This window comes from Saimiri boliviensis, chromosome 1, assembly GCF_048565385.1.
Source record: "Saimiri boliviensis isolate mSaiBol1 chromosome 1, mSaiBol1.pri, whole genome shotgun sequence".
In the NCBI taxonomy this organism is placed as follows: domain Eukaryota; kingdom Metazoa; phylum Chordata; class Mammalia; order Primates; family Cebidae; genus Saimiri; species Saimiri boliviensis.
In genome coordinates this window covers 9,770,573-9,798,445 of record NC_133449.1, presented here as the reverse complement: position 1 = coordinate 9,798,445, position 27,873 = coordinate 9,770,573, and the positions used below count along the sequence as shown (strand labels likewise).

Genomic DNA, 27,873 nt, shown 5'->3' with positions numbered 1-27,873 from the left:
ACCCGGGAGGGGAGGCCGCGCCCGCACCCAGGGCCGCTCGCCGGGGTCTCGGGCCCGCCCCTCCCAAGGGCCGGCGTGCGCCCCCCCAGCCACGGGACGCCTGTGCAGCCACCGCCTCGCCCGCCCTCTCCAGGCCGGCACGGCAGCCCTCGGACCGCGACCCCCGCCCCGGCGCCCTCGCCCCCGGCCGCGCCTGCTTTCCCGGCCTCGCCCCGCGCTGCCCCTGCAGCCCGCCCCGACCGCACCCCCAGCGTCCCCGCCCCCGGCCGCGCCCCCGCACGAGGCCTGCTCGGCCGTCCCGGGAGCTGCGGGAGCGCTATGGGCAGCGGCAGCAGCCGGAGCGGCCGGACCCTGAGGCGGCGGCGCAGTCCTGAGAGCCTCCCCGGGGAGCCGGGCGTGGCAGTCCCCGAGGGCGGGACTGGGCGGCGGGTGCCGGCGGCGGCGGCAGAGGCCCCCGGGGCAGCCGCGGAGGAGGCGCCCGGCCGCGACCCCAGCCCGGAGGCGCCCCCCGACGGCCGGGACGAGACGCTGCGCCTGCTGGACCAGCTGCTGGCCGAGTCTGCGGCCTGGGTAGCCCCGGAGCCCGCCCCGCGCCGCCCAGCCCGGCCCCGACCCGTCGCGGGCGAGGGGAGCTTGGTGAGTGTGGGAGCGCGGGGCCTCGGGGGACGGCGGGGACCCCACTCGCCGGCTGCGCGTCCCCACCCCAGCCCGTCGCGCCGGTCGCGCGGGTCGTGCCGAGCGCCCTTCCCGCCCCCGGTCTCCCCGACCCGAGCCCCCTGGTCTCCTCCCTCTCTGCCCGGTCTCGGGTTGTGTTCAGGCCTGGGGGCGATCGCGCTGGGAACGGCCGGGGCGGACACCCCTAGGTGGAGTGTGCCAGGCTCTGGCTTCCCTCGGGCCAGAGCCCCCGCCTGGCCTTCCCGAGCTGCCCTGGAACGGGGCGCGGGAGGTGGCACGGCCGCCGGACTGTGGCTCAGAAGCGCCTGCCTTGCCCACCCATCCGGATCCTCGCCTTGCTTGGCAGGCAATTCTCACGTTACTGCTATTTTTAAGATGCTGCGGAATCTCTTTTGCGCTTCCTATTCTCTCTCCTGAATACTTGTAATAACAGTCTTGCTGTTCTCAAAAAAACCAATAAAAGGAGCACTCTGGTCTGGCCACCGTCTTCACTCCAGCAGAGCTGAATGAACAAGATCTTTAACATCCGCTCCCGGGCGCAGGGAGGATGCCAGGGGCCGCATCCTCCTCCCTGGCGTCCCGGAGGCTTTGCTTGGCAGCCGCTGGACATCAAAAGAGATGCCTTCTTGGGCGGCCACCGCACCCCAGGATCCTGAAAAGGCCCCAGGGAGGGCGGGGAAGAGGGACAGCTCCAGGGGACAGTGCACAGAGCTCTCTCCCTCCGGCCCCGGTTCCCTGCTACCCTCCTTTACCATCTTTAAAAACAGCCCTAGGGAGCCACAGTGAGGAGGGCTGAATTATATAACAAGATTCCTTTAAGACAACATCAGCCTGCAGTTATATAACACTGAGAGTGGACAAATAGCTGAGAGATTTGGGGGGAATTCGCACAGAGCAAGGAGGCAGTTACTTTTAGTGTTCATTTTCTTTTTTTTTTTTTTTTGAGACGGAGTTTCTCTCTTGTTACCCAGGCTGGAGCGCAATGGCGCGATCTCGGCTCACCGCAACCTCTGCCTCCTGGGTTCAGGCAATTCTCCTGCCTCAGCCTCCTGAGTAGCTGGGATTACAGGCACGCGCCACCATGCCCAGCTAATTTTTTTGTATTTTTAGTAGAGACGGGGTTTCACCCTGTTGACCAGGATGGTCTCGATCTCTTGACCTCGTGATCCACCCGCCTCGGCCTCCCAAAGTGTTGGGATTACAGGCGTGAGCCACCGCGCCCGGCCGAGTGTTCATTTTCAAGTGCTCTGGAGACTTGGAGGTGAAAATGAGAGGCAAAGAGCAAGCGTGGAAGTTGCGCCCTCTGATTTGCTGATAGTCATCGTGGTGGCCGCTCATTATTTCCGTCATTTTCCAGCTATCCTTTGAGCCCCGGTCCCGCTGTGGGTGCTAGGGAAGAGGCCACACGGCATAGCCCTTGCCCTAAAGAAGTGTGCAGCTCAATGAGGGAGAAAAGAGTCTCGGACAAAAAGTGGAAAGCAGGACGGTGAGAGATCCGTGTCGAGGGGCCACAGGAGGAAGCGGCTGATCCCAAGGGAGGCCGGCAGGCATTCCAGAAGGGATGAATTTCGAAGTTGTCCCGAATCTGGAAGGGTCTGTGGATGAGCCAGGCAGCAAGTTCTGTGCAGAGAGAACCGCACGCCTAATGTCAGTGGTGGCTGGGGCAGCTGGTGCCCAGAGCATGGGCTAGAGAGGTCTTAAGAGAGTATGCCAGGCCACGGTGCGCCATGCCAGGGGTATTCCACGTTAGGGAGCTTGGATTACTATGAAAAGCTCTGGGCATCGGAAAGGTAAGGATTGTGACAGTTTGTGTTTTAGGAAGGTCACGCCAGCTGCTGTGGGGAGGCTGAACCGGACAGAGTCAGACTAGAGATAACGTGACCACCTGTGTGTGGGGGGAAGGGCCTGCAATGGTCCAGGTGGCCGAGTGCTGAACCGAGGCAGTGGCTGTGAGAGGCTTGCAGAGGAGATGGGCTCAGGAGGTGTGGAAGTCAGCCAGCTGCAGTTGCCCTTCTGGATGTAAACTGTGTATATCTTTTATTTTTTATTTTTTTTATTTTTTTGACATGGAGTTTCGCTCTCGTTACCCAGGCTGGAGTGCAATGGCGCGATCTCGGCTCATTGCAACCTCTGCCTCCTGGGCTCAGGCAATTCTCCTGCCTCAGCCTCCTGAGTAGCTGGGATTACAGGCACGCACCACCATGCCCAGCTGATTTTTTTGTATTTTTTTTTTTTTTTTTTTTTTTTTTTAGTAGAGACGGGGTTTCACCATGTTGACCAGGATGGTCTCGATCTCTTGACCTTGTGATCCACCCGCCTCGGCCTCCCAAAGTGCTAGGATTACAGGCTTGAGCCACCGCACCCGGCCGTCTTTTATTTTTTTTGAATTGGAGTTTCACTCTGTTGCCCCAGGCTGGAGTCCACTGGTGTGATCTTGGCTCACTGCAACCTGTGCCTCCCGGATTCAGGCAATTCTTGTGCCTCAGCCTCAGGTATCTGGGATTACAGGTGCCCGCCACCATGCCTGGCTAATTTTTGTATTTTTAGTAGAGATGGGGTTTTGCCATGTTGGCCAGACTGATTTCGAACTCTTGACCTCAGATGACCCGCCTGCCTTGGCCTCCAAAAATGCTGGGATTACAGGCGTGATCTGCCACACTTACCTGGCTACGTGTATCTTCTGCACCATAAATATTTCTTGAATAAACCCCAGAACCACAGATTATTTGAGCTATAAGGGAGCCCTTGGGTCCAATTCATTATTTTCAGGTCTGGAGAGACAAAGTCAAAAGATTGCAGCCTCATCATTGACGGGTTCTGAAGGTTCTGCCAGTACACTTGAGTGTGGAGTTCATGCCTTCATGCTTTATAGATGGCATCCCTTCACTGATGCTCTCTTAGTTGCACGTTTTACAGGACTCTGAGTTAATAAGACCCCACTGAGCTAGGAAAAACTTGGGAGATTGGATGAGGCAGCGTGACAACCCATATGTAGAAGCTGGCCTTTCTTCAACGTGTTAGAAGGTTCCCAAGAACAGAGGAAAGGCTTGCTTGATTGCAGCCATAAATAATACTACATTTATTTATTTACTGACGGAGTCTTGCTCTGCTGCCCAGGCTGCAGTGCAATGGCATGATCTCAGCTCACTACAATCTCTGTCTCCTGGGTTCAAGTGATTCTCCTGCCTAAGCCTCATGAGAATCTGGGATTACAAATGTGTGCCGCCACGCCCCACTAATTTTTTTTTTTTTTTTTTTTTTTTGAGACGGAGATTAGCTCTTGTAACCCAGGCTGGAGTGCAATGGCGCGATCTCGGCTCACCGCAACCTCCACCTCCTGGGTTCAGGCAATTCTCCTACCTCAGCCTCCTGAGTAGCTGGGACTACAGGCATGTGCCACCATGCCCAGCTAATTTTTTGTATTTTTAGTAGAGACGGGGTTTCACCATGTTGACCAGGATGGTCTCGATCTCTTGACCTCATGATCCACCCGCCTCGGCCTCCCAAAGTGCTGGGATTACAGGCGTGAGCCACTGTGCCCAGCGAAATGGGGGCATCCTAAAAAACAGTCAGTAAAGGGGAGAGAACCAAGAGAAGGCAGCATCTGTAAGCCAAGGGAGGAAGGTGCTTAGGACGGAGGGCGTGCTCAGCTCCTGGAAGTGCTGCTTGCTGCTATAATGCGGGTCCTTGGTGAGAGATGGTCAGAGAGTGGTGGGGGCGCCTTGGGCTGGAGTTCATGGGGAACAGGAGACAGGCACTCGGGGCAGTCAGCTCTCACTAGAAGGCTCCTTTTACAGCATGGCAGGAGTGTACGGTGGTAGGGATGGCTCTGCTAGACGCGGAATTCACCAGAAAATCTGTCCTCGAATGGGCGGGATAAGAGGTGGTTTTGAGCATTAGATGCTCTCGTGAAAATCAAAGGAACCCTTGGAGAAGAAATTTTGGTTGAATCAAGTAGACATAGATTCAGTATTTTTTTCTTTTTTTTTTTGAGACGGAGTTTCGCTCTTGTTACCCAGGCTGGAGTGCAATGGCGCGATCTCGGCTCACCGCAACCTCCGCCTCCTGGGTTCAGGCAATTCTCCTGCCTCAGCCTCCTGAGTAGCTGGGATTACAGGCACGCGCCACCATGCCCAGCTAATTTTTTGTAATTTTAGTAGAGACGGGGTTTCACCATGTTGACCAGGATGGTCTCGATCCCTTGACCTCGTGATCCACCCGCCTCGGCCTCCCAAAGTGCTGGGATTACAGGCTTGAGCCACCGCGCCCGGCTTTATTTTTATTTATTTATTTTTGAGACAGAGTCTTGCTGTGTCACCCAGGCTGGAGCGCAATGGCTTGATCTCGGCTCACGGCAACGTCCGCCTCTGGGTTCAAAGTGATTCTTCTGTCTCAGCCTCCTGAGTAGCTGGGACTATAGGACTGTGCCACCACACCTGGCTAATTTTTTTTTGTATTTTTAACAAAGACAAGGTTTCACCATATGGGTCAGGCTGTTCTTGAACTCCTAACCTCAGGTGATCTGCCCACCTCGGCCTCCCAGAGTGCTGGGATTACAGGCATGAGCCACCATGCCTGGCCCAGAAGCCCTTCTGAATAGCCTGGAGTTTATGTGCCATTCAGCCAGGCGATGTCGGAGAGCAGAAACCAATGAGACGGGTTTGGGTCACATTTTCACCAGATTCCAGGCTAAGAGGTCGAACTGTCCTGTGCTGTGTTTTATTATTTTAAAAACGAGAAGAGGTAACTCACAGGCACACGAGGGGACATGGAAAAGGTAGCCGCAAGGGAAGTTTCCCTCCCACCTGTTTCCGCCATTTTCCCCAGTTCCCATCTCCAGATCCAAGCAGCTTCTTGGTTTCCTGTGTGTCTGCCCACCCGTGCTGTGGGAGGCTGCACAGTGGCGCTGGGGGAGAATGCATGGGGAGGAGCCCAGGTGGGGGAAGAATCCTGGTAAGAGGTGGAGGAGGAGGTGAGGTGAGCCACCGAGTGTGACGAGCAAGGGAAGATGCGTTTCTAGAAAGACTCCACGATCGTCTGCTTGTGTCATTGAGAAGAGAACGCCATGAACCACATGGGCCTAGTTTTGTACAGTTGAGTTCCGACTCTTCGCTGGATAATTAGCGTGCGCTGTCTGAAATTCCTGGCAACCACAAAACCTGGTTGGAACTGGCACTGTCACTTTGTGGACATCAGCATTTGGAGAGTGGCTGGTGCCACACCAGAGTACGGTCGCTGAGGGAGAGCGTGGGGATGGCTGGGGAGGGATGCCAGGCCTGGAACATGGAGAACACCCAAAACTGAAGGAAGAACTGTCCTCTCTGGGGTTCTATAAAAAGAGTAGGATTTCCAGGTGTGAGAAGCCCAGTGCCTAGAGGCAGGGGAGGAGCCGCCCACCTCAGAGGCTCTCTCCCTCCACCGTCCCTGGCTGCCGGCTGCGGTAGATGGTTAGAAGCCTGGCTGCATCAGAGTCAGGGGAACAGCCTCACGCTCCCTGCCCTGCTGAGAGGCCGTGGTGGCTGCTGCTGGGCACTGGGCACGGCAGGGTGCAGAAAGACCATGGACAGGACGATGCCAGCTCATGCTCTCCTTGAGAGATGCTGACCAAGAGCTCGTAGACTTGGAGCTTTGCGTCCCCTCGGGCTGAGGCAGGCTCCAGGGAGGAGGGCAGAACAGTAGCCCTTCTGTTCCCAAATGCCCTGAGCCCATTACCCAGCAGGGAAGCAGCCCCTGGCCAAGGCCGCCATTCTGATCCCCACTAAGCTCTGTTTCTTGATAATAAATGGCCAGACCACTGTCATTTCTTTACATTACTAAAATTTGAGATGACTTGAGCTTAAGGGACCTCAGAGATGGTTCAGTCCACCTTTTTTGGAGACGGAGTCTTGCTCTGTCACCCAGGCTGGGGTAGTGGCATGATCTCGGCTCACTGCAACCTCTGCCTCCCATTTTAAGTGATTCTCCTGCCTCAGCCTCCTGCGTAGGGACTACTGGCATGTGCCGCCACTCCCAGCTGATTTTTGTATTTTTAGTAGCGACAGGGTTTCACCATGTTGGCCAGGATGGTCTCAATTTCTGGACCTCGTGATCCACCCACCTCAGCCTCCCAAAGTGCTGGGATTACAGGTGTGAGCCACCGCGCCCAGCCAGTCCCACTTTCTTATTTACATTGGAGGACTTTGGGGCTCGGCAAGGTGATTGTCTATGTCCCCCGGCAGGACTGGGGTTCAAACCAACTGCAAGGGTGTGACCCTCACCTCACCCACACCGGCAGGGCCAGTGGGGAGGATGCCTGTTTGGGGTCAGGCTGAATGCAGTCTACACCCTGCTAGCACAGACAAGCCTTTCAGACCCTCAGTCCATTGGAAGCCTCTGGTCTCCCTTGCCTTTTTCTCTGTGGCTTTGGAAACGCCTCCTTCAAGGCAAGGCCTTCCCAGTTGAGAGGGGCCCTGGACTGGCAGCTCACAGCCAGGAGGGTTCCCAGAGCCCCTTTGGAACGAGTCCTTCTCATGTTTAGCAATGCAAGACAGGTCTCAACACAGAGCCCACCTGCCACTTCCCCCACTCCGTGCAGAGGCCACCTGCACTGCTCCCACACATCTGCACTGTTCCCCCACACAGACCCCACCTGCACCAACCCCCCACGAAGACCCCACCTGCACCAACCCCCCCACGAAGACCCCACCTGCACCAACCCCCCCACGAAGACCCCACCTGCACCAACCCCCCTCACGAAGACCCCACCTGCACCGCCCCCCCCACAAAGACCCCACCTGCACCGCCCACCCCACAGACCCCACCTGTACCTCCCCCACGTACATCCCCCCTGCACCACCCACCCCACAGACCCTACCTGCACCCCCCCACACACACAGACCCTACCTGCACTGCCTCCCTAAGTACATCCCACCTGCTCTGCTCAGCTTTTGCTGCCTGCAAAGCCCTGCAGAGGAGCTTCCCGAGGGCACTGGGGATCCTGGCCTCTGTGTGGGGAGAACAGTGCCCTCTGGTGGTGAGCAACGGAATGCGACTAGCAAAATTGTGAAAGCTGGGTCGGGTCCAGGAGAGCCAGTGTAGGAGTTTCTCTACTGTACACGTTCAAGTTTCCTTAAGAAAACATAGAAAATCCAGGCCGGGCGTGGTGGCTCACGCCTGTAATCCCAGCACTTTGGGAGGCCGAGGCGGGTGGATCACGAGGTCAAGAGATCGAGACCATCCTGGTCAACGTGGTGAAACCCTGTCTCTACTAAAAATACAAAAAATTAGCTGGGCATGGTGGCACGTGCCTGTAATCCCAGCTACTCAGGAGGCTGAGGCAGGAGAATTGCCTGAACCCAGGAGGCGGAGGTTGAGGTGAGCCGAGATCGCGCCATTGCACTCCAGCCTGGGTAACAAGAACGAAACTCCGCCTCAAAAAGAAAAAAAAAGAAAACATAGAAAATCCAAACACACCAAACCTGGGTTTCAAAGAAGGATGATTCCTTCTTTCTTTTCTTTTGAGATGGAGTCTCACTCTGTTGCCCAGGCTAGAGTGCAGCAGCGCAATCTTGCCTCACTGCAGCCTCTGCCTCCCAGGTACAAGCGATTCTCCTGCCTCAGCCTCCCAAGTAGCTAGGACTACAGGCGTGTGACGCCACACCCAGCGCATTTTTGTATTTTTACAGAGTCGGGATTTCACCACGTTGGTCAGACTGGTCTCAAACTCTTGACCTTGTGATCCACGCGCCTTGGCCTCCCAAAGTGCTGGGATTACAGGTGTGAGCCACCACGCCTGGCCCCTTCTTAGCTTTAAGAGGTTTTCAGGCTGGGTTGGTGGCTCACACCTGTAATCCCAGCACTTTTTAGGAGGCAGAGGTGGGAAGATCCCTTGAGCTCAGGAGTTGGGACTGCAGTGAGCTAAGATCAGGCCACTGCACTCCAGCCTGGGCAACAGAGAAAGGCCCTGTCTCAAATAAATAAAAAGGCTAAGTGCAGTGGCTTATACCTGCAATCCCAGCATTTTGGGAGGCTGAGGCAAGTGAATCACTTGAGGTCAGGAGTTCAAGACCAGCCTGGCCAACATGGTGAAACCCCGTCTGTACTAAAAATACAAAAATTAGCCAAGCATGGTGGCGCATGCCTGTAATCCCAGCTACTCAGGAGGCTGAGTCAGGGGAATTGCTTGAACCCAGGAAGCTGAGGTTGTGGTGAGCTGAGATCACACCACTGCACTCCAGCCTTGGTGACAGCAAGACTCCATCTCAAAAAAAAAAAGAAAAAATAAAAATAAAAGAGGTTCTCTATCTCAGCCCATTTACAAAACAGCACACGGAGTGCAGTGATAGAAGTCAGGGTAAAGCCACATCCATCAGAGGGCACCAGGTCGGGCTGGGAGAGGAGGGAACCCCTGGGGAGCTCCTTGGCGTTGAACCAAGTACACCAGGGCCTGGGAGGTGAGGAGGGGTGCACACGAAGATGCTGTTTTCTCAATCCCTCCTTTTTTTTTTTTTTTTTTTGAGACGGAGTTTCGCTCTTGTTACCCAGGCTGGAGTGCAATGGCGCGATCTCGGCTCACCGCAACCTCCACCTCCTGGGTTCAGGCAATTCTCCTACCTCAGCCTCCTGAGTAGCTGGGACTACAGGCATGTGCCACCATGCCCAGCTAATTTTTTGTATTTTTAGTAGAGACGGGGTTTCACCATGTTGACCAGGATGGTCTCGATCTCTTGACCTCATGATCCACCCGCCTCGGCCTCCCAAAGTGCTGGGATTACAGGCGTGAGCCACTGTGCCCAGCGAAATGGGGGCATCCTAAAAAACAGTCAGTAAAGGGGAGAGAACCAAGAGAAGGCAGCATCTGTAAGCCAAGGGAGGAAGGTGCTTAGGACGGAGGGCGTGCTCAGCTCCTGGAAGTGCTGCTTGCTGCTATAATGCGGGTCCTTGGTGAGAGATGGTCAGAGAGTGGTGGGGGCGCCTTGGGCTGGAGTTCATGGGGAACAGGAGACAGGCACTCGGGGCAGTCAGCTCTCACTAGAAGGCTCCTTTTACAGCATGGCAGGAGTGTACGGTGGTAGGGATGGCTCTGCTAGACGCGGAATTCACCAGAAAATCTGTCCTCGAATGGGCGGGATAAGAGGTGGTTTTGAGCATTAGATGCTCTCGTGAAAATCAAAGGAACCCTTGGAGAAGAAATTTTGGTTGAATCAAGTAGACATAGATTCAGTATTTTTTTCTTTTTTTTTTTGAGACGGAGTTTCGCTCTTGTTACCCAGGCTGGAGTGCAATGGCGCGATCTCGGCTCACCGCAACCTCCGCCTCCTGGGTTCAGGCAATTCTCCTGTCTCAGCCTCCTGAGTAGCTGGGATTACAGGCACGCGCCACCATGCCCAGCTAATTTTTTGTATTTTTAGTAGAGACGGGGTTTCACCATGTTGACCAGGATGGTCTCGATCCCTTGACCTCGTGATCCACCCGCCTCGGCCTCCCAAAGTGCTGGGATTACAGGCTTGAGCCACCGCGCCCGGCTTTATTTTTATTTATTTATTTTTGAGACAGAGTCTTGCTGTGTCACCCAGGCTGGAGCGCAATGGCTTGATCTCGGCTCACGGCAACGTCCGCCTCTGGGTTCAAAGTGATTCTTCTGTCTCAGCCTCCTGAGTAGCTGGGACTATAGGACTGTGCCACCACACCTGGCTAATTTTTTTTTGTATTTTTAACAAAGACAAGGTTTCACCATATGGGTCAGGCTGTTCTTGAACTCCTAACCTCAGGTGATCTGCCCACCTCGGCCTCCCAGAGTGCTGGGATTACAGGCATGAGCCACCATGCCTGGCCCAGAAGCCCTTCTGAATAGCCTGGAGTTTATGTGCCATTCAGCCAGGCGATGTCGGAGAGCAGAAACCAATGAGACGGGTTTGGGTCACATTTTCACCAGATTCCAGGCTAAGAGGTCGAACTGTCCTGTGCTGTGTTTTATTATTTTAAAAACGAGAAGAGGTAACTCACAGGCACACGAGGGGACATGGAAAAGGTAGCCGCAAGGGAAGTTTCCCTCCCACCTGTTTCCGCCATTTTCCCCAGTTCCCATCTCCAGATCCAAGCAGCTTCTTGGTTTCCTGTGTGTCTGCCCACCCGTGCTGTGGGAGGCTGCACAGTGGCGCTGGGGGAGAATGCATGGGGAGGAGCCCAGGTGGGGGAAGAATCCTGGTAAGAGGTGGAGGAGGAGGTGAGGTGAGCCACCGAGTGTGACGAGCAAGGGAAGATGCGTTTCTAGAAAGACTCCACGATCGTCTGCTTGTGTCATTGAGAAGAGAATGCCATGAACCACGTGGGCCTAGTTTTGTACAGTTGAGTTCCGACTCTTCGCTGGATAATTAGCGTGCGCTGTCTGAAATTCCTGGCAACCACAAAACCTGGTTGGAGCTGGCACTGTCACTTTGTGGACATCAGCATTTGGAGAGTGGCTGGTGCCACACCAGAGTACGGTCGCTGAGGGAGAGCGTGGGGATGGCTGGGGAGGGATGCCAGGCCTGGAACACGGAGAACACCCAAAACTGAAGAAAGAACTGTCCTCTCTGGGGTTCTATAAAAAGAGTAGGATTTCCAGGTGTGAGAAGCCCAGTGCCTAGAGGCAGGGGAGGAGCCGCCCACCTCAGAGGCTCTCTCCCTCCACCGTCCCTGGCTGCCGGCTGCGGTAGATGGTTAGAAGCCTGGCTGCATCAGAGTCAGGGGAACAGCCTCACGCTCCCTGCCCTGCTGAGAGGCCGTGGTGGCTGCTGCTGGGCACTGGGCACGGCAGGGTGCAGAAAGGCCATGGGCAAGACGATGCCAGCTCATGCTCTCCTTGAGAGATGCTGACCAAGAGCTCGTAGACTTGGAGCTTTGCGTCCCCTCGGGCTGAGGCAGGCTCCAGGGAGGAGGGCAGAACAGTAGCCCTTCTGTTCCCAAATGCCCTGAGCCCATTACCCAGCAGGGAAGCAGCCCCTGGCCAAGGCCGCCATTCTGATCCCCACTAAGCTCTGTTTCTTGATAATAAATGGCCAGACCACTGTCATTTCTTTACATTACTAAAATTTGAGATGACTTGAGCTTAAGGGACCTCAGAGATGGTTCAGTCCACCTTTTTTGGAGACGGAGTCTTGCTCTGTCACCCAGGCTGGGGTAGTGGCATGATCTCGGCTCACTGCAACCTCTGCCTCCCATTTTAAGTGATTCTCCTGCCTCAGCCTCCTGCGTAGGGGCTACTGGCATGTGCCGCCACTCCCAGCTGATTTTTGTATTTTTAGTAGCGACAGGGTTTCACCATGTTGGCCAGGATGGTCTCAATTTCTGGACCTCGTGATCCACCCACCTCGGCCTCCCAAAGTGCTGGGATTACAGGTGTGAGCCACCGCGCCCAGCCAGTCCCACTTTCTTATTTACATTGGAGGACTTTGGGGCTCGGCAAGGTGATTGTCTATGTCCCCTGGCAGGACTGGGGTTCAAACCAACTGCAAGGGTGTGACCCTCACCTCACCCACACCGGCAGGGCCAGTGGGGAGGATGCCTGTTTGGGGTCAGGCTGAATGCAGTCTACACCCTGCTAGCACAGACAAGCCTTTCAGACCCTCAGTCCATTGGAAGCCTCTGGTCTCCCTTGCCTTTTTCTCTGTGGCTTTGGAAACGCCTCCTTCAAGGCAAGGCCTTCCCAGTTGAGAGGGGCCCTGGACTGGCAGCTCACAGCCAGGAGGGTTCCCAGAGCCCCTTTGGAACGAGTCCTTCTCATGTTCAGCAATGCAAGACAGGTCTCAACACAGAGCCCACCTGCCACTTCCCCCACTCCGTGCAGAGGCCACCTGCACTGCTCCCACACATCTGCACTGTTCCCCCACACAGACCCCACCTGCACCAACCCCCCACGAAGACCCCACCTGCACCAACCCCCCCCACGAAGACCCCACCTGCACCAACCCCCCCACGAAGACCCCACCTGCACCAACCCCCCCCACGAAGACCCCACCTGCACCAACCCCCCCCACGAAGACCCCACCTGCACCAACCCCCCCACGAAGACCCCACCTGCACCAACCCCCCCCACGAAGACGCCACCTGCACCAACCCCCCCACGAAGACGCCACCTGCACCAACCCCCCCACGAAGACCCCACCTGCACCAACCCCCCCACGAAGACCCCACCTGCGCCAACCCCCCCACGAAGACCCCACCTGCGCCAACCCCCCTCACGAAGACCCCACCTGCACCGCCCCCCCCACAAAGACCCCACCTGCACCGCCCACCCCACAGACCCCACCTGTACCTCCCCCACGTACATCCCCCCTGCACCACCCACCCCACAGACCCTACCTGCACCCCCCCCACACACACAGACCCTACCTGCACTGCCTCCCTAAGTACATCCCACCTGCTCTGCTCAGCTTTTGCTGCCTGCAAAGCCCTGCAGAGGAGCTTCCCGAGGGCACTGGGGATCCTGGCCTCTGTGTGGGGAGAACAGTGCCCTCTGGTGGTGAGCAACGGAATGCGACTAGCAAAATTGTGAAAGCTGGGTCGGGTCCAGGAGAGCCAGTGTAGGAGTTTCTCTACTGTACACATTCAAGTTTCCTTAAGAAAACATAGAAAATCCAGGCCGGGCGTGGTGGCTCACGCCTGTAATCCCAGCACTTTGGGAGGCCGAGGCGGGTGGATCACGAGGTCAAGAAATCGAGACCATCCTGGTCAACATGGTGAAACCCTGTCTCTACTAAAAATACAAAAAATTAGCTGGGCTTGGTGGCACGTGCCTTTAATCCCAGCTACTCAGGAGGCTGAGGCAGGAGAATTGCCTGAACCCAGGAGGCGGATGTTGCAGTGAGCCAAGATCGCGCCATTGCACTCCAGCCTGGGTAACAAGAACGAAACTCCGCCTCAAAAAGAAAAAAAAAGAAAAAAAAAGAAAACATAGAAAATCCAAACACACTAAACCTGGGTTTCAAAGAAGGATGATTCCTTCTTTCTTTTCTTTTGAGACGGAGTCTCACTCTGTTGCCCAGGCTAGAGTGCAGCAGCGCAATCTTGCCTCACTGCAGCCTCTGCCTCCCAGGTACAAGCGATTCTCCTGCCTCAGCCTCCCAAGTAGCTAGGACTACAGGCGTGTGACGCCACACCCAGCGCATTTTTGTATTTTTACAGAGTCGGGATTTCACTACGCTGGTCAGACTGGTCTCAAACTCTTGACCTTGTGATCCACGCGCCTCGGCCTCCCAAAGTGTTGGGATTACAGGCGTGAGCCACCACGCCCGGCCCCGCCTTAGCTTTAAGAGGTTTTCAGGCTGGGTTGGTGGCTCACACCTGTAATCCCAGCACTTTTTAGGAGGCAGAGGTGGGAAGATCCCTTGAGCTCAGGAGTTGGGACTGCAGTGAGCTAAGATCAGGCCACTGCACTCCAGCCTGGGCAACAGAGAAAGGCCCTGTCTCAAATAAATAAAAAGGCTGAGTGCAGTGGCTTATACCTGCAATCCCAGCATTTTGGGAGCCTGAGGCAAGTGAATCACTTGAGGTCAGGAGTTCAAGACCAGCCTGGCCAACATGGTGAAACCCCGTCTGTACTAAAAATACAAAAATTAGCCAAGCATGGTGGCGCATGCCTGTAATCCCAGCTACTCAGGAGGCTGAGTCAGGGGAATTGCTTGAACCCAGGAAGCTGAGGTTGTGGTGAGCTGAGATCACACCACTGCACTCCAGCCTTGGTGACAGCAAGACTCCATCTCAAAAAAAAAGAAAAAATAAAAATAAAAGAGGTTCTCTATCTCAGCCCATTTACAAAACAGCACACGGAGTGCAGTGATAGAAGTCAGGGTAAAGCCACATCCATCAGAGGGCACCAGGTCGGGCTGGGAGAGGAGGGAACCCCTGGGGAGCTCCTTGGCGTTGAACCAAGTACACCAGGGCCTGGGAGGTGAGGAGGGGTGCACACGAAGATGCTGTTTTCTCAATCCCTCCTTTTTTTTTTTTTTTTTTTTTTTTTGAGACGGAGTTTCGCTCTTGTTTCCCAGGCTGGAGTGCAATGGCGCGATCTCGGCTCACTGCAACCTCCGCCTCCTGGGTTCAGGCAATTCTCCTGCCTCAGCCTCCTGAGTAGCTGGGATTACAGGCACGTGCCACCATGCCCAGCTAATTTTTTGTATTTTTAGTAGAGACGGGGTTTCACCATGTTGACCAGGATGGTCTCGATCTCTTGACCTCGTGATCCACCCGCCTCGGCCTCCCAAAGTGCTGGTATTACAGGCTTGAGCCACCGCGCCCGGCCTAATCCCTCATTTCCCTTGCAGTCTTCCTCCTCACCTGCTGAGCATTCGTGGTGACCCTAGAAGTAGAAGTACATGACTTCAGTGTGTGTGTTTTGCCTTGATTTTGAATTCAAACGGCGGGCATCAGCTGTTGGATCACCCAGCCTCTCTGTCTGGCTTTGGTGACAGGCATCTCACCACCTCCTGGGGCAGCCGCTCCCTCGCAGCCAGCTCTGACCTAGTCCCCCTGTGTTGAACACAACCCACCTCCCTCCAGCGCAGACACGCTGAGCCCCAGGACAGGCGGAAGAAGTGTGGCCCTTTCACACATGAGCTCTGCAGATACTTGGGGCAGCTACCCTGATCGCTCAATGGATGTCATGGAAACTTTGGACATTGACATGTTGCTTCTGGGCCTGTTACACATTATCCAGAAGTTTCCACCACCTTGCATTCCTGGTTAATTCCATTGGGCTCGTGAAACCTCTGTCTTCTATGATTTAGAAAAAAAAAATCTTTTAAGAATATTTTTTTCCCCAGAAAGGTAATACGAGATAAACTTTGAGTCTTTGTATGTCTGAAATATCTTTCATTTGCTTCAGTACCTGATTAATACTTTAGTTGGGATTAAAATTCTGAGTTCAAAACAGCTTTCCCTCACACCTTCACAGCCGTTATAACACTGGCTTCCAGTGTCACTGACAACCAGGTGAGGCCACCTGACTCTTGGTTTCTTGTACGTGGCCTATGTCCACCTGCTCGGCCTTTCCTAGAGACTTATCTATTTAATTTTTAAAAATTAAAAATAATAATTATTATTTTTTGAGTCAGAATCTTGCTCTGTCACCCAGGCTGGAGTGCAGTGGTGCGGTTTCAGCTTACTGCAACCTCTGCTTCTTAGGTTCAAGCAATTCTCCTGCCTCAGCCTCCCCAGTAGCTGGGATTACAGGCACCTGCCACCACACCCAGCTAATTTTTGTATTTTTAGTAGAGGTGAGGTTTCACCATGTTGGCCAGGCTGATCTGGAACTCCTGACCTCAAGTGATCCACCCACCTCAGCCCCACGAAGGGCTGGGATTACAGACGTGAGCCGCGGCGCCCGGGGGGGTTCATCTTGATGATTCTTTCTTGCGCTTTCCCCCTTTAAATGTCTGTGAGTTATTTTATGACCATTTATATTTATGAGTCAAAAACTGGTTGACTAGCACGTGCAGCTGGAGTGGGTTTCTTTGTAGTCGTGCACACCTATTTACCCTAAAGTTTTTCCTTTGAACAGAAAGAACTTGCAAACTCTGAGAAGTTATACGCTCAATCCAGGCACCTCTTACATTTGCAGCCTAAATTCTCATCACCTGGGTGGTCCAAAATACTTTACATTAAATCCTTTAAATTAAAGGATTAACTTAATAGCCTTTAAATTAAATTAAAAGATTTAGTTTAAAGTGGTTTCAGGCCAGGGATGCCTGCTACGAGCCTGGCAAAAGCAAATGCATCCCCTCTCTGGAGGGAGGCACATTCCTCTTAGGCCTCAAAGAATAGCCATAGGGAATTTTTCAATGATGATAAGTTGCAAACGACAAAAAATAACCAACTCCTCAAATAAGCAAGACTTAGAAGAAACAATAAACAGAAAGATGCCAATGAAGAGCTCAGTTACTAAGATCACCAGACACACATAATAATCAACTACGTTTATTATGTTTAAAGAAAACACCTGCAAAGGACAAGGACTATAGAAGGTGACCTAGAAGATTTGAAAAATAACCAAATAGGACTTCTGGAAATGGAAAATATCACAGGCAAAATGAAACATATCAATGGTATGGGTTTAACAGATTAGACAGAGTTGAAGAGAAGGATCGGTGAGATGGAGAGAGGGAGAAAGAAATGACCCAGAACACAGCATAGAGAGACAAGGGCCTGATAAAAGATAGCCAGAGAAGAAATTACAGCACATATCTTATTCACTCATTATGTGATGGAAACTTTTCCTTTTAATAAGGATTAAGATGGAGATGCCTGTCATCATCACTTCCTTTCACTGTACTGCTGACGGTCCCAGCCAGTGCAGAAAGGTTAGGGGGGAAATGTATAAGGATTAGAAAGGGAAAAATCGAATGGTCATTATTCCCAGATCATGTGAATGGGAAGAAAATCCAAAGAAATCCATAAATTATTAGAACAATAAGGGAGTTCAGTAAGACTGCTGAGCACAAGATAAATTCATGTATCTCTGGCCAAGCCCAGTGGCTCATGCCTGTAATCCCAGCACTTTGGGAGGCCAAGTTGGGAGGATCATTTGAGTTCAGGACTTTAAGACCAGCCAGGGCAACATAGTGATACCCCGTCTCTACAAAAAATGAAAAATTAGCTGCATAGTGGCAACGTGAGAGGCTGACGTGGGAGGGTCGCTTGAGCCCAGGAGGTAGAGGCTGCAGTGAGCTATGATCAGGCCACTGCACTCCAGTCTGGTTAACAGAGCAAGACCCTGTTTCAAAAAAACAAAAAAAGAAAAGAAAGAAAAAAAATTTTTTCGAGACAGTCTCACTCTCTCACCCAGGCTGGAGTGCAGTGGCGCGATCTCGGCTCACTGCAACCTCTGCTTCCCAGGTTCAAGCAATTCTCCTGCCTCAGCCTCCAAGTAGCTGAGACTACAGGTGCGTACCACCACACCTAGCTAATTTTTTGTACTAAAAAGTAGAGATGGGATTTCCCTGTGTTAGCCAGGATGGTCTCGATCACCTAAGCTCCTGATGTGCCCGCCTCAGCCTCCCAAAGTACTGGGATTACAGGTGTGAGCCACCGCACCTGGCCCAAGAAATAAATTTTTAAAAAATACATGTATCTCAGTCATTTCTGAAGCATCAGGAAGGTGGAAATTTTTATTTTTAAAAGACAACATTGACAATAACATTAAAATTACCAAGTAGCTATCTGGAAATTGGTCTAAAAAGAGATATCTGGTCGGGCATGGTGACTCACGCCTGTAATCTCAGCTCAGCACTTTGGAAGGCTGAGGCAGGCAGATCACCTGAGGTCAAGAGTTCACGACCAGCCTGGCCAACATAGAGAAACCCTGTCTCTACTAAAATTACAAAAATTAGCTGGGTGTGGTGGCAGGCACCTGTAATCCCAGCTACTCAGGAGGCTTAGACAGGAGAATTACTTGAACCCAGGAGGCAGAGTTTGCAGTGAGCTGAGCCTACCCCATTGCTCTCCAGCCTGGGCAACAAGAGCAAAACTCTGTCTCAAAAATAAATAAATAGGCCGGGCTCACGCCTGTAATCCCGTCACTTTGGAAGGCTGAGGTAGGTGGATCACCTGAGCAGGAGTTCGAGACCAGCCTGACCAACGTGAAGCAACCCTGTCTCTACTAAAAATACAAAATAAGCCAGGCATGGTGTTGCATGACCGTAATCCCAGCTACTCTGGAGGCTGAGGCAGGAAAATCACTTGAACCTGGGAGGCAGAGGTTGCAGTGAGCTGACATGTTGTCATTGCACTCCAGCCTGGTAAGAGCAAAACTCCATCTCAAAAAACAAACAAACAATAAATAAAATAAAAAGAGCTATCCATGATATCTCTATAGGGAAAATGATAACTTCTTAGATGACACTAAAGGAGTCCTAAATGAATAGATAGTCCCTATTTATAAATTTGAAGACTCGTTAGTATAAATCTATAAGTCCCCCTAAAATGATCTGTAGTTTAATACAACCCTAGAAAAATCCCTTTTTCCCCCCAAATATGACAAGCTGATTATAATATATGTGTATATGGTCCCTGATTTCGATGATTCAACATAGGATTTTTCCACTTTCCAATGTGCTCTTCGGGACATAACCCTATTGTAAGCCGAGAAGCCCCTGTACCTGGAAGTGCCAACAGCCAAGAATCACCAAGACTCTCTTGCAAAAAGAAAGAAGCCAGGAAGACAAGCTTTAGCAGGTAGCAAGGCTTGCCTGACAACGAGGATGAGACGGGGTGGTTCCGGCCCGGCACGGTTAGGCAAGTGGACTGTTGGAACATAGACTCCACAGCAGCTGCAGGCTGTGTAGACACATCCTTGCCTTACGAAGCAAAAGCACGACAGAGCGGCAGGGAGGGGCTCCGGGCAATGTTTAGAGTAGGGTTGGGGTCACGTGGCATCTGGAAGTGAGACGGTGTCATGCTAGGTGACAGTGGGTCACATGACCCGTGGAGGTGACACACACGGTGTCCTTATGCTAAGTGACACTGGGTCACATGATTCCTGGAGGTGACCACATAGGGTGTCCTTGTGCTAGGTGGCAGTGAGTCACATGACCCTGGAGTGACACACGAGTGTCACCGTGCTAGGTGAGACTGGGTTACATGATCCCTGGAAGTAGCACAAGGTGTCCTCATGGCAGTGGGTCACATGATCCCTCGAGGTGACCACTTGGGGTGTCCTCATGCTAGGTGGCAGTGGGTCACATGATCCCTGGAGGTGAGAGATGGAGCCCTCACATGAGTGGCCGTCTGGGAGGCAGTGAGCCTGGCCCTGGCTCTGCTACTTGCTCTCTGCACAAACTTTCCAAGTCACTCTCCTCTTGCAGCTTCCGTTTTCTCGCCTGTGCAATGAGTAGATGGAACTCGACAGCTCAAGATCCATAAGCTCTGAGGCTTATGGATCCTGGGTTGAAAGTGGTGGCCATCGTCTGCCCACACAAAGCCAAAGCCAAAGCCTCAGGCGGGCTGCACTGCTGACAGTCTTTGAATGTCTCTTTTCATCTGTCTCAAGGTGTCCGCAGAGCAGAGCACAGAGGACCACCCGGGGAGCAGCAGCGTCTGTGAGTAAGTACCAGGGAGGCACATCTTCCCGAAGCCGCAGGTTCTTTTTGTTGACTCCAGCCAGCCTCAGAGCCCTCCTGCCCGCACCGTTTTCCTCCAGGTCCTCACGAGGTTTCCAGGGGCAGCTTGCTCTAAATGCAAAGCCCTGGCCCTTAAGGGAAGGTCCTGCTGCGGAGATTGCAGGAAGCTCGCCCTCTCAGCAGCTTTGCTCTCCCGCCTAAAAAAGGCCGTGACCTGGATCAGACCAGGGCTTTGCCAGCCCATTCCCTATTTGCGCCTTAACTCATTCAAACATACTCAGGTGCTGCGCTGGGCGCCATGGCCGGACTTAGGAACAAGACACCATCCTTAAGGAACTGGCAGTCCAGGGCCAGCTGTGGGCCCATGTACAGCTCCACTGCACGGTGCTGGGAAACCACCCTGAACACCCTTGCCGGTGGCAGGCGAGGATCTAATTTCCTCCTTTAGAGTCCCCCGGCCCCAGAGCCCAGGCCTCATCTGTCTGCTCCAGGGATGACTTTCTTTTTTTTTTTTTTTTTTTTTTTTGAGACGGAGTTTCGCTCTTGTTACCCAGGCTGGAGTGCAATGGCGCGATCTCGGCTCACCGCAACCTCCGCCTCCTGGGTTCAGGCAATTCTCCTGCCTCAGCCTCCTGAGTAGCTGGGATTACAGGCACGTGCCACCATGCCCAGCTAATTTTTTTTTGTGTTTTTAGTAGAGACGGGGTTTCACCATGTTGACCAGGATGGTCTCGATCTCTTGACCTCGTGATCCACCCGCCTCGGCCTCCCAAAGTGCTGGGATTACAGGCTTGAGCCACCGCGCCCGGCCCCAGGGATGACTTTCTTACCCCAGGCCAGTCACCCCCTTGGCTTGTGCACCTCCAACTCATGTGGTAACAGGTCACTGGGAGCAGGTGATTGTGCTCAGATAAGACTGTGGGGGTGAAAACGGTTGGAAATGTTAGCCATTGTCCTTAATTACAAATGATTTCAGGACAGGAACCCTGCTGGACCCCCTTATGTAACAGACACTGGGAGGTCCTTCCCTGAGCCCCCCAGCGGTGCTGAGGGCTACAGTGCAGGCGCTGGGACGGAGGCCCTGCCGCGGGCTCCAGGGGAGGTCAGAGCTGGCGTTTCAGATGGCTTGAAGGGATTGGAGTCACAGCACCAAAAAACAAAGATGGCTTGAAGGGGTCGAGCCCAGAGTGGCTCATACCTGTAACCCCGGCACTTTGGGAAGCCGAGGTGAGCTGATCATCTGAGGTCAGGCGTTCGAGAGCAGCCTGGCCAACATAGTGAAACCCCATCTCTACTAAAAAAATACAAAAAATGCCAAAATAAAATTAGCCAGGAGTGGTGGCGCGTGCCTGCAGTCCCAGCTACTCAGGAGGCTGAGGCAGGAGAATTGCTTGAACCCAGGAGGCGGAGGTTGCAGTGAGCCAAAGTCGCGCCACTGCACTCCAGCCTGGGCAACAGAGGGAGATTGCGTCTCAAAATAAATAAATAAATATAAATATAAATTTAAGATGGCTTGAAGGACGTATAGGGGTTTGCCGAGGAGAGAGGAATGAAGGAGGCTTCTGGGACACTGGCAGGTGGGGTTGGTAGAGGGAATGCGGGAGGGAGGATTGAAGTGTGGGGAGACCCTTGAATGCCAAGGGGAAATGGCTGGGCATCGCTTCCCAGTAGGATGCCGTGGTGGCTCTGGGCAATGTTAGAAGCTACTGCAGAGAGGGAGGCGGTGAGGAGGCCCACGCAGCTCTGACCCTGCACTATCACCACGGACTTTATAGTTTCCATCAGCCCAAGTTATTTAGGATTCAATCCTACCATGAACTAATTAGCTATTATTTCATTTATTTATTTATTTATTTTCTCTTTTTTTTTTTCTCTCTCTCTCTCTCAAAAGGAAGGTAACTAGCTGTTATTTCTTCTGACCTTTACACACGCACGCTCCAGGACACCCTCACATTTCCGTTACCACCACTCACCAGTGGCACATCATTCATTCATTCATTCATTCATTCAGTATACTTTATTCATTCGTTTGTCTGTTTATGTATTTATTGAGATGGCGTTTTGCCCAGGCTGGAGTGCAATAGCACGATCTCAGTTCACTGCAATCTCTACCTCCCAGGTTCAAGTGATTCCCCTGCCTCAGCCTCCCAACTAGCTGGGACTACAGGTGCACCCCACCATGCCCGGCTAATTTTTGTGTTTTTTGTAGAGACGGGTTTTCGCCATGTTGGCCAGGCTGGTCTCAAACTCCTGATCTCAAGTGATCCACCCGACTCAGCCTCTCAAAGTACTGGGATTACAGGCGTGAGCCATCACACCTGGCCTATGTATTTATTTTGAGACAGAGTCAAGCTCTGTTGCCCAGGCTGGAGTGCAGTGGGACAATCTCGGCTCACTGTAACCTTGGCCTCCTGGGTTCAAGTGATTCTGCTGCCTCTAGCCTCCCCAGTAGCTGGGACTACAGATGTGTGCCACTACGCCTGGCTAATTTTATATTTTTTGTAGAGATGGGGTTTCACCACGTTAGCCAGGCTGGTCGCGAACTCCTGGCCTCAGGTGATCTGCTCGTCTCTGCCTGTAAAAGTGCTGGGATTACAGGCGTGAGCCACTGTGCCGGCTAAAGCCTTTTCATTCAGTATACTTTAATGGGAGCCTCCCTGAGTGCCACCCTCAGCGTGGAAATGCCCAGGGCTCTGCCAGCTCCTCTCTAGTGCAGAAATGAGGAAGCAAGATCAGTACTGTGTTCCCACCAGGAAGGAAGCCCCAGGTCCCAGCAGGCCTGCCCCAGGGTCCGGGCTGGCAGCATCTGCCCTGTACCCACTATGCTTCTCACTGTCCACAGCGTAGCACCCAGCTGTCATGGCAGTCGCGTACCCTGCGGGCCAGTCTCAGCCCCCCAGCCTGCAGCTCTCAGGCACCAGTGCCTCACTCTGTGGCTGCAACAATGTCCTGTTCTTCAGTCTCCTTCCAGCATCACCCTCACCCCCCAGGCAGGGTCCTTCCAGCAGTGTTTCAGGGTGCAGGTGCTGATGTCTGCAGCTGTCTCTGGGATGCATCCAAAAATCAGATGAAGAAGTAGATAAGTATGTGGTAAAGTAAATATAGCAAAGTTGAACCTAATTGTTGAAGTCAGGTGGCTGTGCTGGGGGCCCAGCTCTTGCCCTGAGTTCTAAGAGAGCCAGACGGGGACCTGGAGGCTATGCTCAGAGCAGCAGTGGGGTATGAATGCGGTGGTCAGAGGGACCTTTGAGTCCATCTGGCCCAGCCCCCGAGGCTGGCAGGCAGGGAACCAGGCCAGGAAATTGGGGGCGGCTGGCCCCGATGTCTGACCTATAGCAGAGCAGTCGGCGGTGTCCCCTTGCCCAGGGTCCCTGGTTGGCCACGGGGAGGGCAGCATCCCACATCTGGCCGTGGGCAGCTGGCCGTGGGCAGCTGGCCTGCCTCTCCCAGGCCCTGTCAGCTGCAGACCTGCACACCCCCTTCCGAGGCAGCGTCTCCAAGAAGCAGCGCCCAGCCCGGCCAAGGCTTTACGCCCTGCCCTGGGCTCCTGGGACTCCCTCCTGCAAAGGCCCGCACCTGTCAACACAGCTGTGGCAGGTCCGGGGCAGTTAGCACCACCCAGGTGTCCACAGAAAGTCCAGAAGGTCTGGGATAGCGGGACGAGCCGGCAGGGTCCAGGCTGGCAGGGCCACTTTCTGGAGCCCAGGTAGCAGGAGCAGGGGCTAAGGTCTCCGTCCCTCTCAGCTAGGCTGCCAGGTGGGCTGAGGGAGTGGCGGGATCCTGAACCTGTGGTTCCACAGAATGAGCAGCTCCTGTGAGACCCCAGAGGGCACAGGACTGATGTCGGCACACAGACAACGTGACCTTAATTCCCTTACTTTTATTTTATTTTAATTTGGACAGAGTCCTACTTTGTCACCCAGGCTGGAGTGCAGTGGCTCATTCTCGGCTCACTGCAACCTCCACTTCCTGGGTTCAAGCCATTCTCCTGCCTCAGTCTCCCAAGTAGCTGGGATTACAGGCACGCACCACCCCAGCTGGCTAATTTTTGTATTTTTAGTAGAGACGTAGTTTCACCATGTTGGCCAGGTTGGTCTCGAACTCCTGACCTCAAGTGATCTGCCCACCTCGGCCTCCCAAAGTGCTGGGATTACAGGTGTGAGCCACTGGGCCTGGTCGTAATTCCCATGTGTTAAGGCTGTGATGCGCTGGATTCCACATCACATGCTACCCACACATTGTCTTGTACCTCAGAACAAACTCATGAATCAAGTTGCGTGCTGGAGAAAAAACAGAGGCTGGCCTTGCCTCAGGTTGCCACGCAGGTGACTGCAGAGCCGGGATTCAAGCTCGGGTCTTCCCAGCCCAGAGCCCGCCCTCCCTCAAACAGGGCAGGTGCTGGCGTCCACTCAGTGCAAGGGCTCGGCATTGTGGCTGCTGGTGGCTGTGTGCTGGGCGAGAGAGCCACAGGGAGTACCAGGGCAAAGGTTTTCAGTTTGGGTTTCTGGATGGGCCCACTGGTAGCAATGGTGGTACCCAGGGGAGACGCGTGAAAAGGCACCTCCTGCCTGCTGACAGCCCTGCCCATTTCTCGCCTACAGAGTCCCAGGCAGCAGTTGCAAGAGGCCAGCCACCATCTCCTACGACCACGCGGAAGAGGGGCTGATGGCGAGCATCGAGCGGGAGTACTGCCGCTGAGGACAGCGCGCTCCGGGCCCCCGCCAGGCTCAGAGGCATCTGCTGGCTGGGTCTCCCCGCGCCGGCCCAGAGCTCTAGCAGGAGCTGCGCCGCCTCCAAAACACAGTCACTCCCGGATACTTTAGAGCTGACCTTTCAAATTCACTTTCAGACAGTGCTGCCCTGGGCCAGCTGCTGGCGGTCACGGTTGCTGGGGGGCGGTGATCAGCTGTGCCCACCGCGTCAGGAGGCAGGTGGTGCTGGCCCACAGGTGCGTGCGCCTGGCCGCCGGTGCCTCCTCCCCACCGCGGGGAGCCTGCCCGGTTCTTCTGGAGCCTGAAGTGTGTGCCCCCTTGGTTGCCCGCTCTCCACAGTGGGGAGGGCTCACAAGGCGTGAGTGAGACCAGCGGGCCCCTCCTGGCATCCGTGCCATAGCATTTCTGGAAGGTTCTGCTGTGGAAGGTGCACCTGTGCTGCTCCCTCAAGCCTCAGGCCCATCTGTCCAGGTGAGGCCACGTCAGCTGAGTGCTTCTTAACTCCCCACGGAGCAGCCTGGGGGTGCTGCTGGGCCGGGCAGCGCCTGAGCTTCCGTGTGTCTAACCAGCTCCCAGCCCAAGCTCCAAAGCCCCCCGCCACACTTTGAGGAGCGAGGACCCCAGCTCTGATCCTAGCCCTTGACGGATTTGCAGTGGGAGGTAGGGTTCATCGCTGCCTCTCTGGGCCTCAGTTTCCCTTTCTGGAAAATCAGCTCTGGCAGCTCTGGGAGGCCATCCCCAGCTCTGACCATCTGGAACTGCGCCAGTCCGGGCGGCCATGGCGGTCCCCCGTCCTAGGTACAGCACTGCCTTTCCCTGTGGGGAGCCAGCGCCCAGGTCCCAGGCGGGGAGGGTCCGCCTGCCACCGGCTTTCCAGTTCTCCCTTTCACAGGCAGCCTGGCCAGTGCCTTTGGGGCTTTTAAATTCCCTTCCCGCCTGGGTGGAAGGTGGGAAGCCACAGCAATGAGGCAGGAAGAGCCTTGGAATGTTCCTAGTTGCAGATGGGAAAACTGACCTGCCCAGGGCACCCTTGGAACAGGGGCAGGGCTCCAGCTGGAGGGGATGCCTGTGGGCCGGCAGGTCTGGGGCTTGGGTCCAGGTGCAGGGACAACTCTGAGGGAGAATTGGGGGGAGCAAAGCAGTCCAGGGAGGCAGGAGGCAGGCGGCAGGCTCCTCCCCAGCAGCCAGCGAGGGCATCGGGACAGAGAGGGAAGGAGGGAACAGCAGCAGCTTCTACTGGAGCCAGTGCAAGCTGGGTTATCTGGCTTGACCAGCCAGCACGGTGCCCTCCGCCCCACCCCCGGGCATCCCCGGTTTCCTGAGAAGAGCTCCAGCCCTCAAGTCCTGAGAACACGGCAGAGCAGGCAGGAAGCCACAGCCAGCTCCCTGGCACTGTCCCCACACCCACAGGCCTGCTGTGGCCATCAGCAAATGGGCATTTCCTTGACCTTTTAATTGAGAGTGCCTTTGACCAGCTGCTCACAGCTAGGAAGCTCTAACTTCAAAGTCGGGGCTTGGAGCTTGGCGGCCGCCCCTCAAGGGCATGGCTCGAACCCTCCCCAGAGCCGGGCGTCACCGCTCATCCAAGCCCAACTGTTTCTTTTGATCTAAAGGTGGAAGTCATTACTATATTTTAATGATAATGCAAATACATATTTAAAAATAAGTTAACATTTTATTTCGTACCACCAAATGGATCAGGCTTTGAATGTAATCATGTAAATGTTTATAATTTTATGTCATTTTGTTAAAATGGGATGCTTTCAATCAGTTTCCAAGAAAAAGATGATACCTCGGCATTTTCTGATGGAAAACGCGTAATGCCCTCAATGCGATCAAAGTGTTAGGGGAAAAAATAATTCAAAAGTCGTTACAAGCTACATCAATGTCAAAGTAAATGCACTTCATCAACGCTAAGAAGTCACAGGAATTGTTCTCAGGTCTTTTAAAAAGTTTTTCCTGAATTCAGGAAAAGTGTCTTCTGAACAGCAGCTAGCCAGATAAAGCTATAAAAATAAAATAAAATGAAATGAAATTTAATAAATAAAATAAAATGAAATAAAAATTTTAAAAAAGAGCAAATAAAATGATGTGTGCCAGCCACTTGAGCCAGCCCTGTCTCTGTCCCGTGAGACAGAGGGGCTGTGGCTGGAAGCGGAGGGTGGTCGTTGCTGCAGCCTGCGGCCCGGCCCGAGCCTATCTTGCTGCCTCCTGTGTGCCATGCACCACCTCAGGCATCTTCCTGGCGGCCTCAAGTTGCATCTGAGCCACAGCATCCTGCTCGGCACTGCATGGGGCATTTGCTCACTGTCCTGCTCAGAACCGCATGGGGGATTTGCTCACTGACCTGCTCAGAACCGCATGGGGGATTTGCTCACTGCCAGGGTAGGACTGTGGCTGGAATCGAAGCAGAAAGAAAAACACCTCAAAGGCAAAAATGACGCCTGTTACTGCCTGGGAAAGTCTTAAGTGACCACAAAAGTGTCTCCTGGTTTCTTTTCTTTTCTTTTTTTTTTTTCTTTTGAGACGGAATCTTGCTCTGTCGCCCAGGCTGGAGTGCCATGGTGCTACCTCGGCTCACTGCAACCTCTGCCTCCTGGCTTCAAGCAATTATCCTGCCTCAACCTCCTGAGTAGCTGGGACTACAAGCATGCACCACCACGCTCAGCTAATTTTTTTGTACTTTTAGTAGCGACAGGGTTTCACTATATTGGCCAGGCTGGTCTCAAACTCCTAACTTTGTGATCCACCAGCCTTGGCCTCCCAAGGTACTGGGATTACAGACGTGAGCCACCATGTCTGGCTGTGTGTCTCCCGGTTTCTGTAGTATGAGAGTTCCTTGGAGATGCTACAAAGCCCCAGGAACTGAGAAAACACTGTCCACCCCCAGGTCTGAGAAATGCTGGGTGTGTTTTCTCGAGGAAGAAGCAGAGTCCCGCTGTTGCCCGCCTCCTGGCACGTGCAATCCCAAGCCTCTCCTCACAGGCTCGTGGGCTCCTGGCCCCACCCAGACAGGGGCCTCCTTCCCCAGCTGCTGTTGGCTCAGGCTTCCCGCACCTCCCTGAGATGGCCCTTTCTAAGACACTTTCCTTTGCTGTTCCAAAGACCTAGGGCCGCTTGTCCTCATGGATTGCTGCACCTGCTCACACATGCTGCCTGGACACCTGCTGCGGACATTGATTGGTAGACCGGTGAGAGCACTCTCCGTTTCCAGGGGTGGGGCACACGTGTGCACGTGTGAGCATTTGGGAGAGCGTAAGGCTGTTGAAGTATAGCCAAGTGCCCCACAGAAGAGAGAATCTGTGGCTTTTTTTCTGTTTCCTTTCTGGCAATAATGAGGCAGGAGAAAAAAGTATTCCCAATTGCCACGAGGAGGAGAAATCACATTTGCGGCTGTAGCGGCTAGCTCCCTC

General features: G+C 53.9%; 1 protein-coding gene across 1 annotated transcript; it reads left to right on the top strand.

The window, feature by feature from the left end:
• Positions 1–19: 19 nt before the first annotated feature.
• CYS1 (cystin 1) lies at positions 20–26,547 on the top strand. The gene is made up of 3 exons (XM_039478253.2): positions 20–636; positions 19,679–19,731; positions 24,350–26,547. The coding sequence occupies exons 1-3, from the start codon at positions 319–321 to the stop codon at positions 24,444–24,446; spliced, it is 468 nt and encodes a 155-aa protein (XP_039334187.2). The 5' UTR covers positions 20–318; the 3' UTR covers positions 24,447–26,547.
• Positions 26,548–27,873: the final 1,326 nt, after the last annotated feature.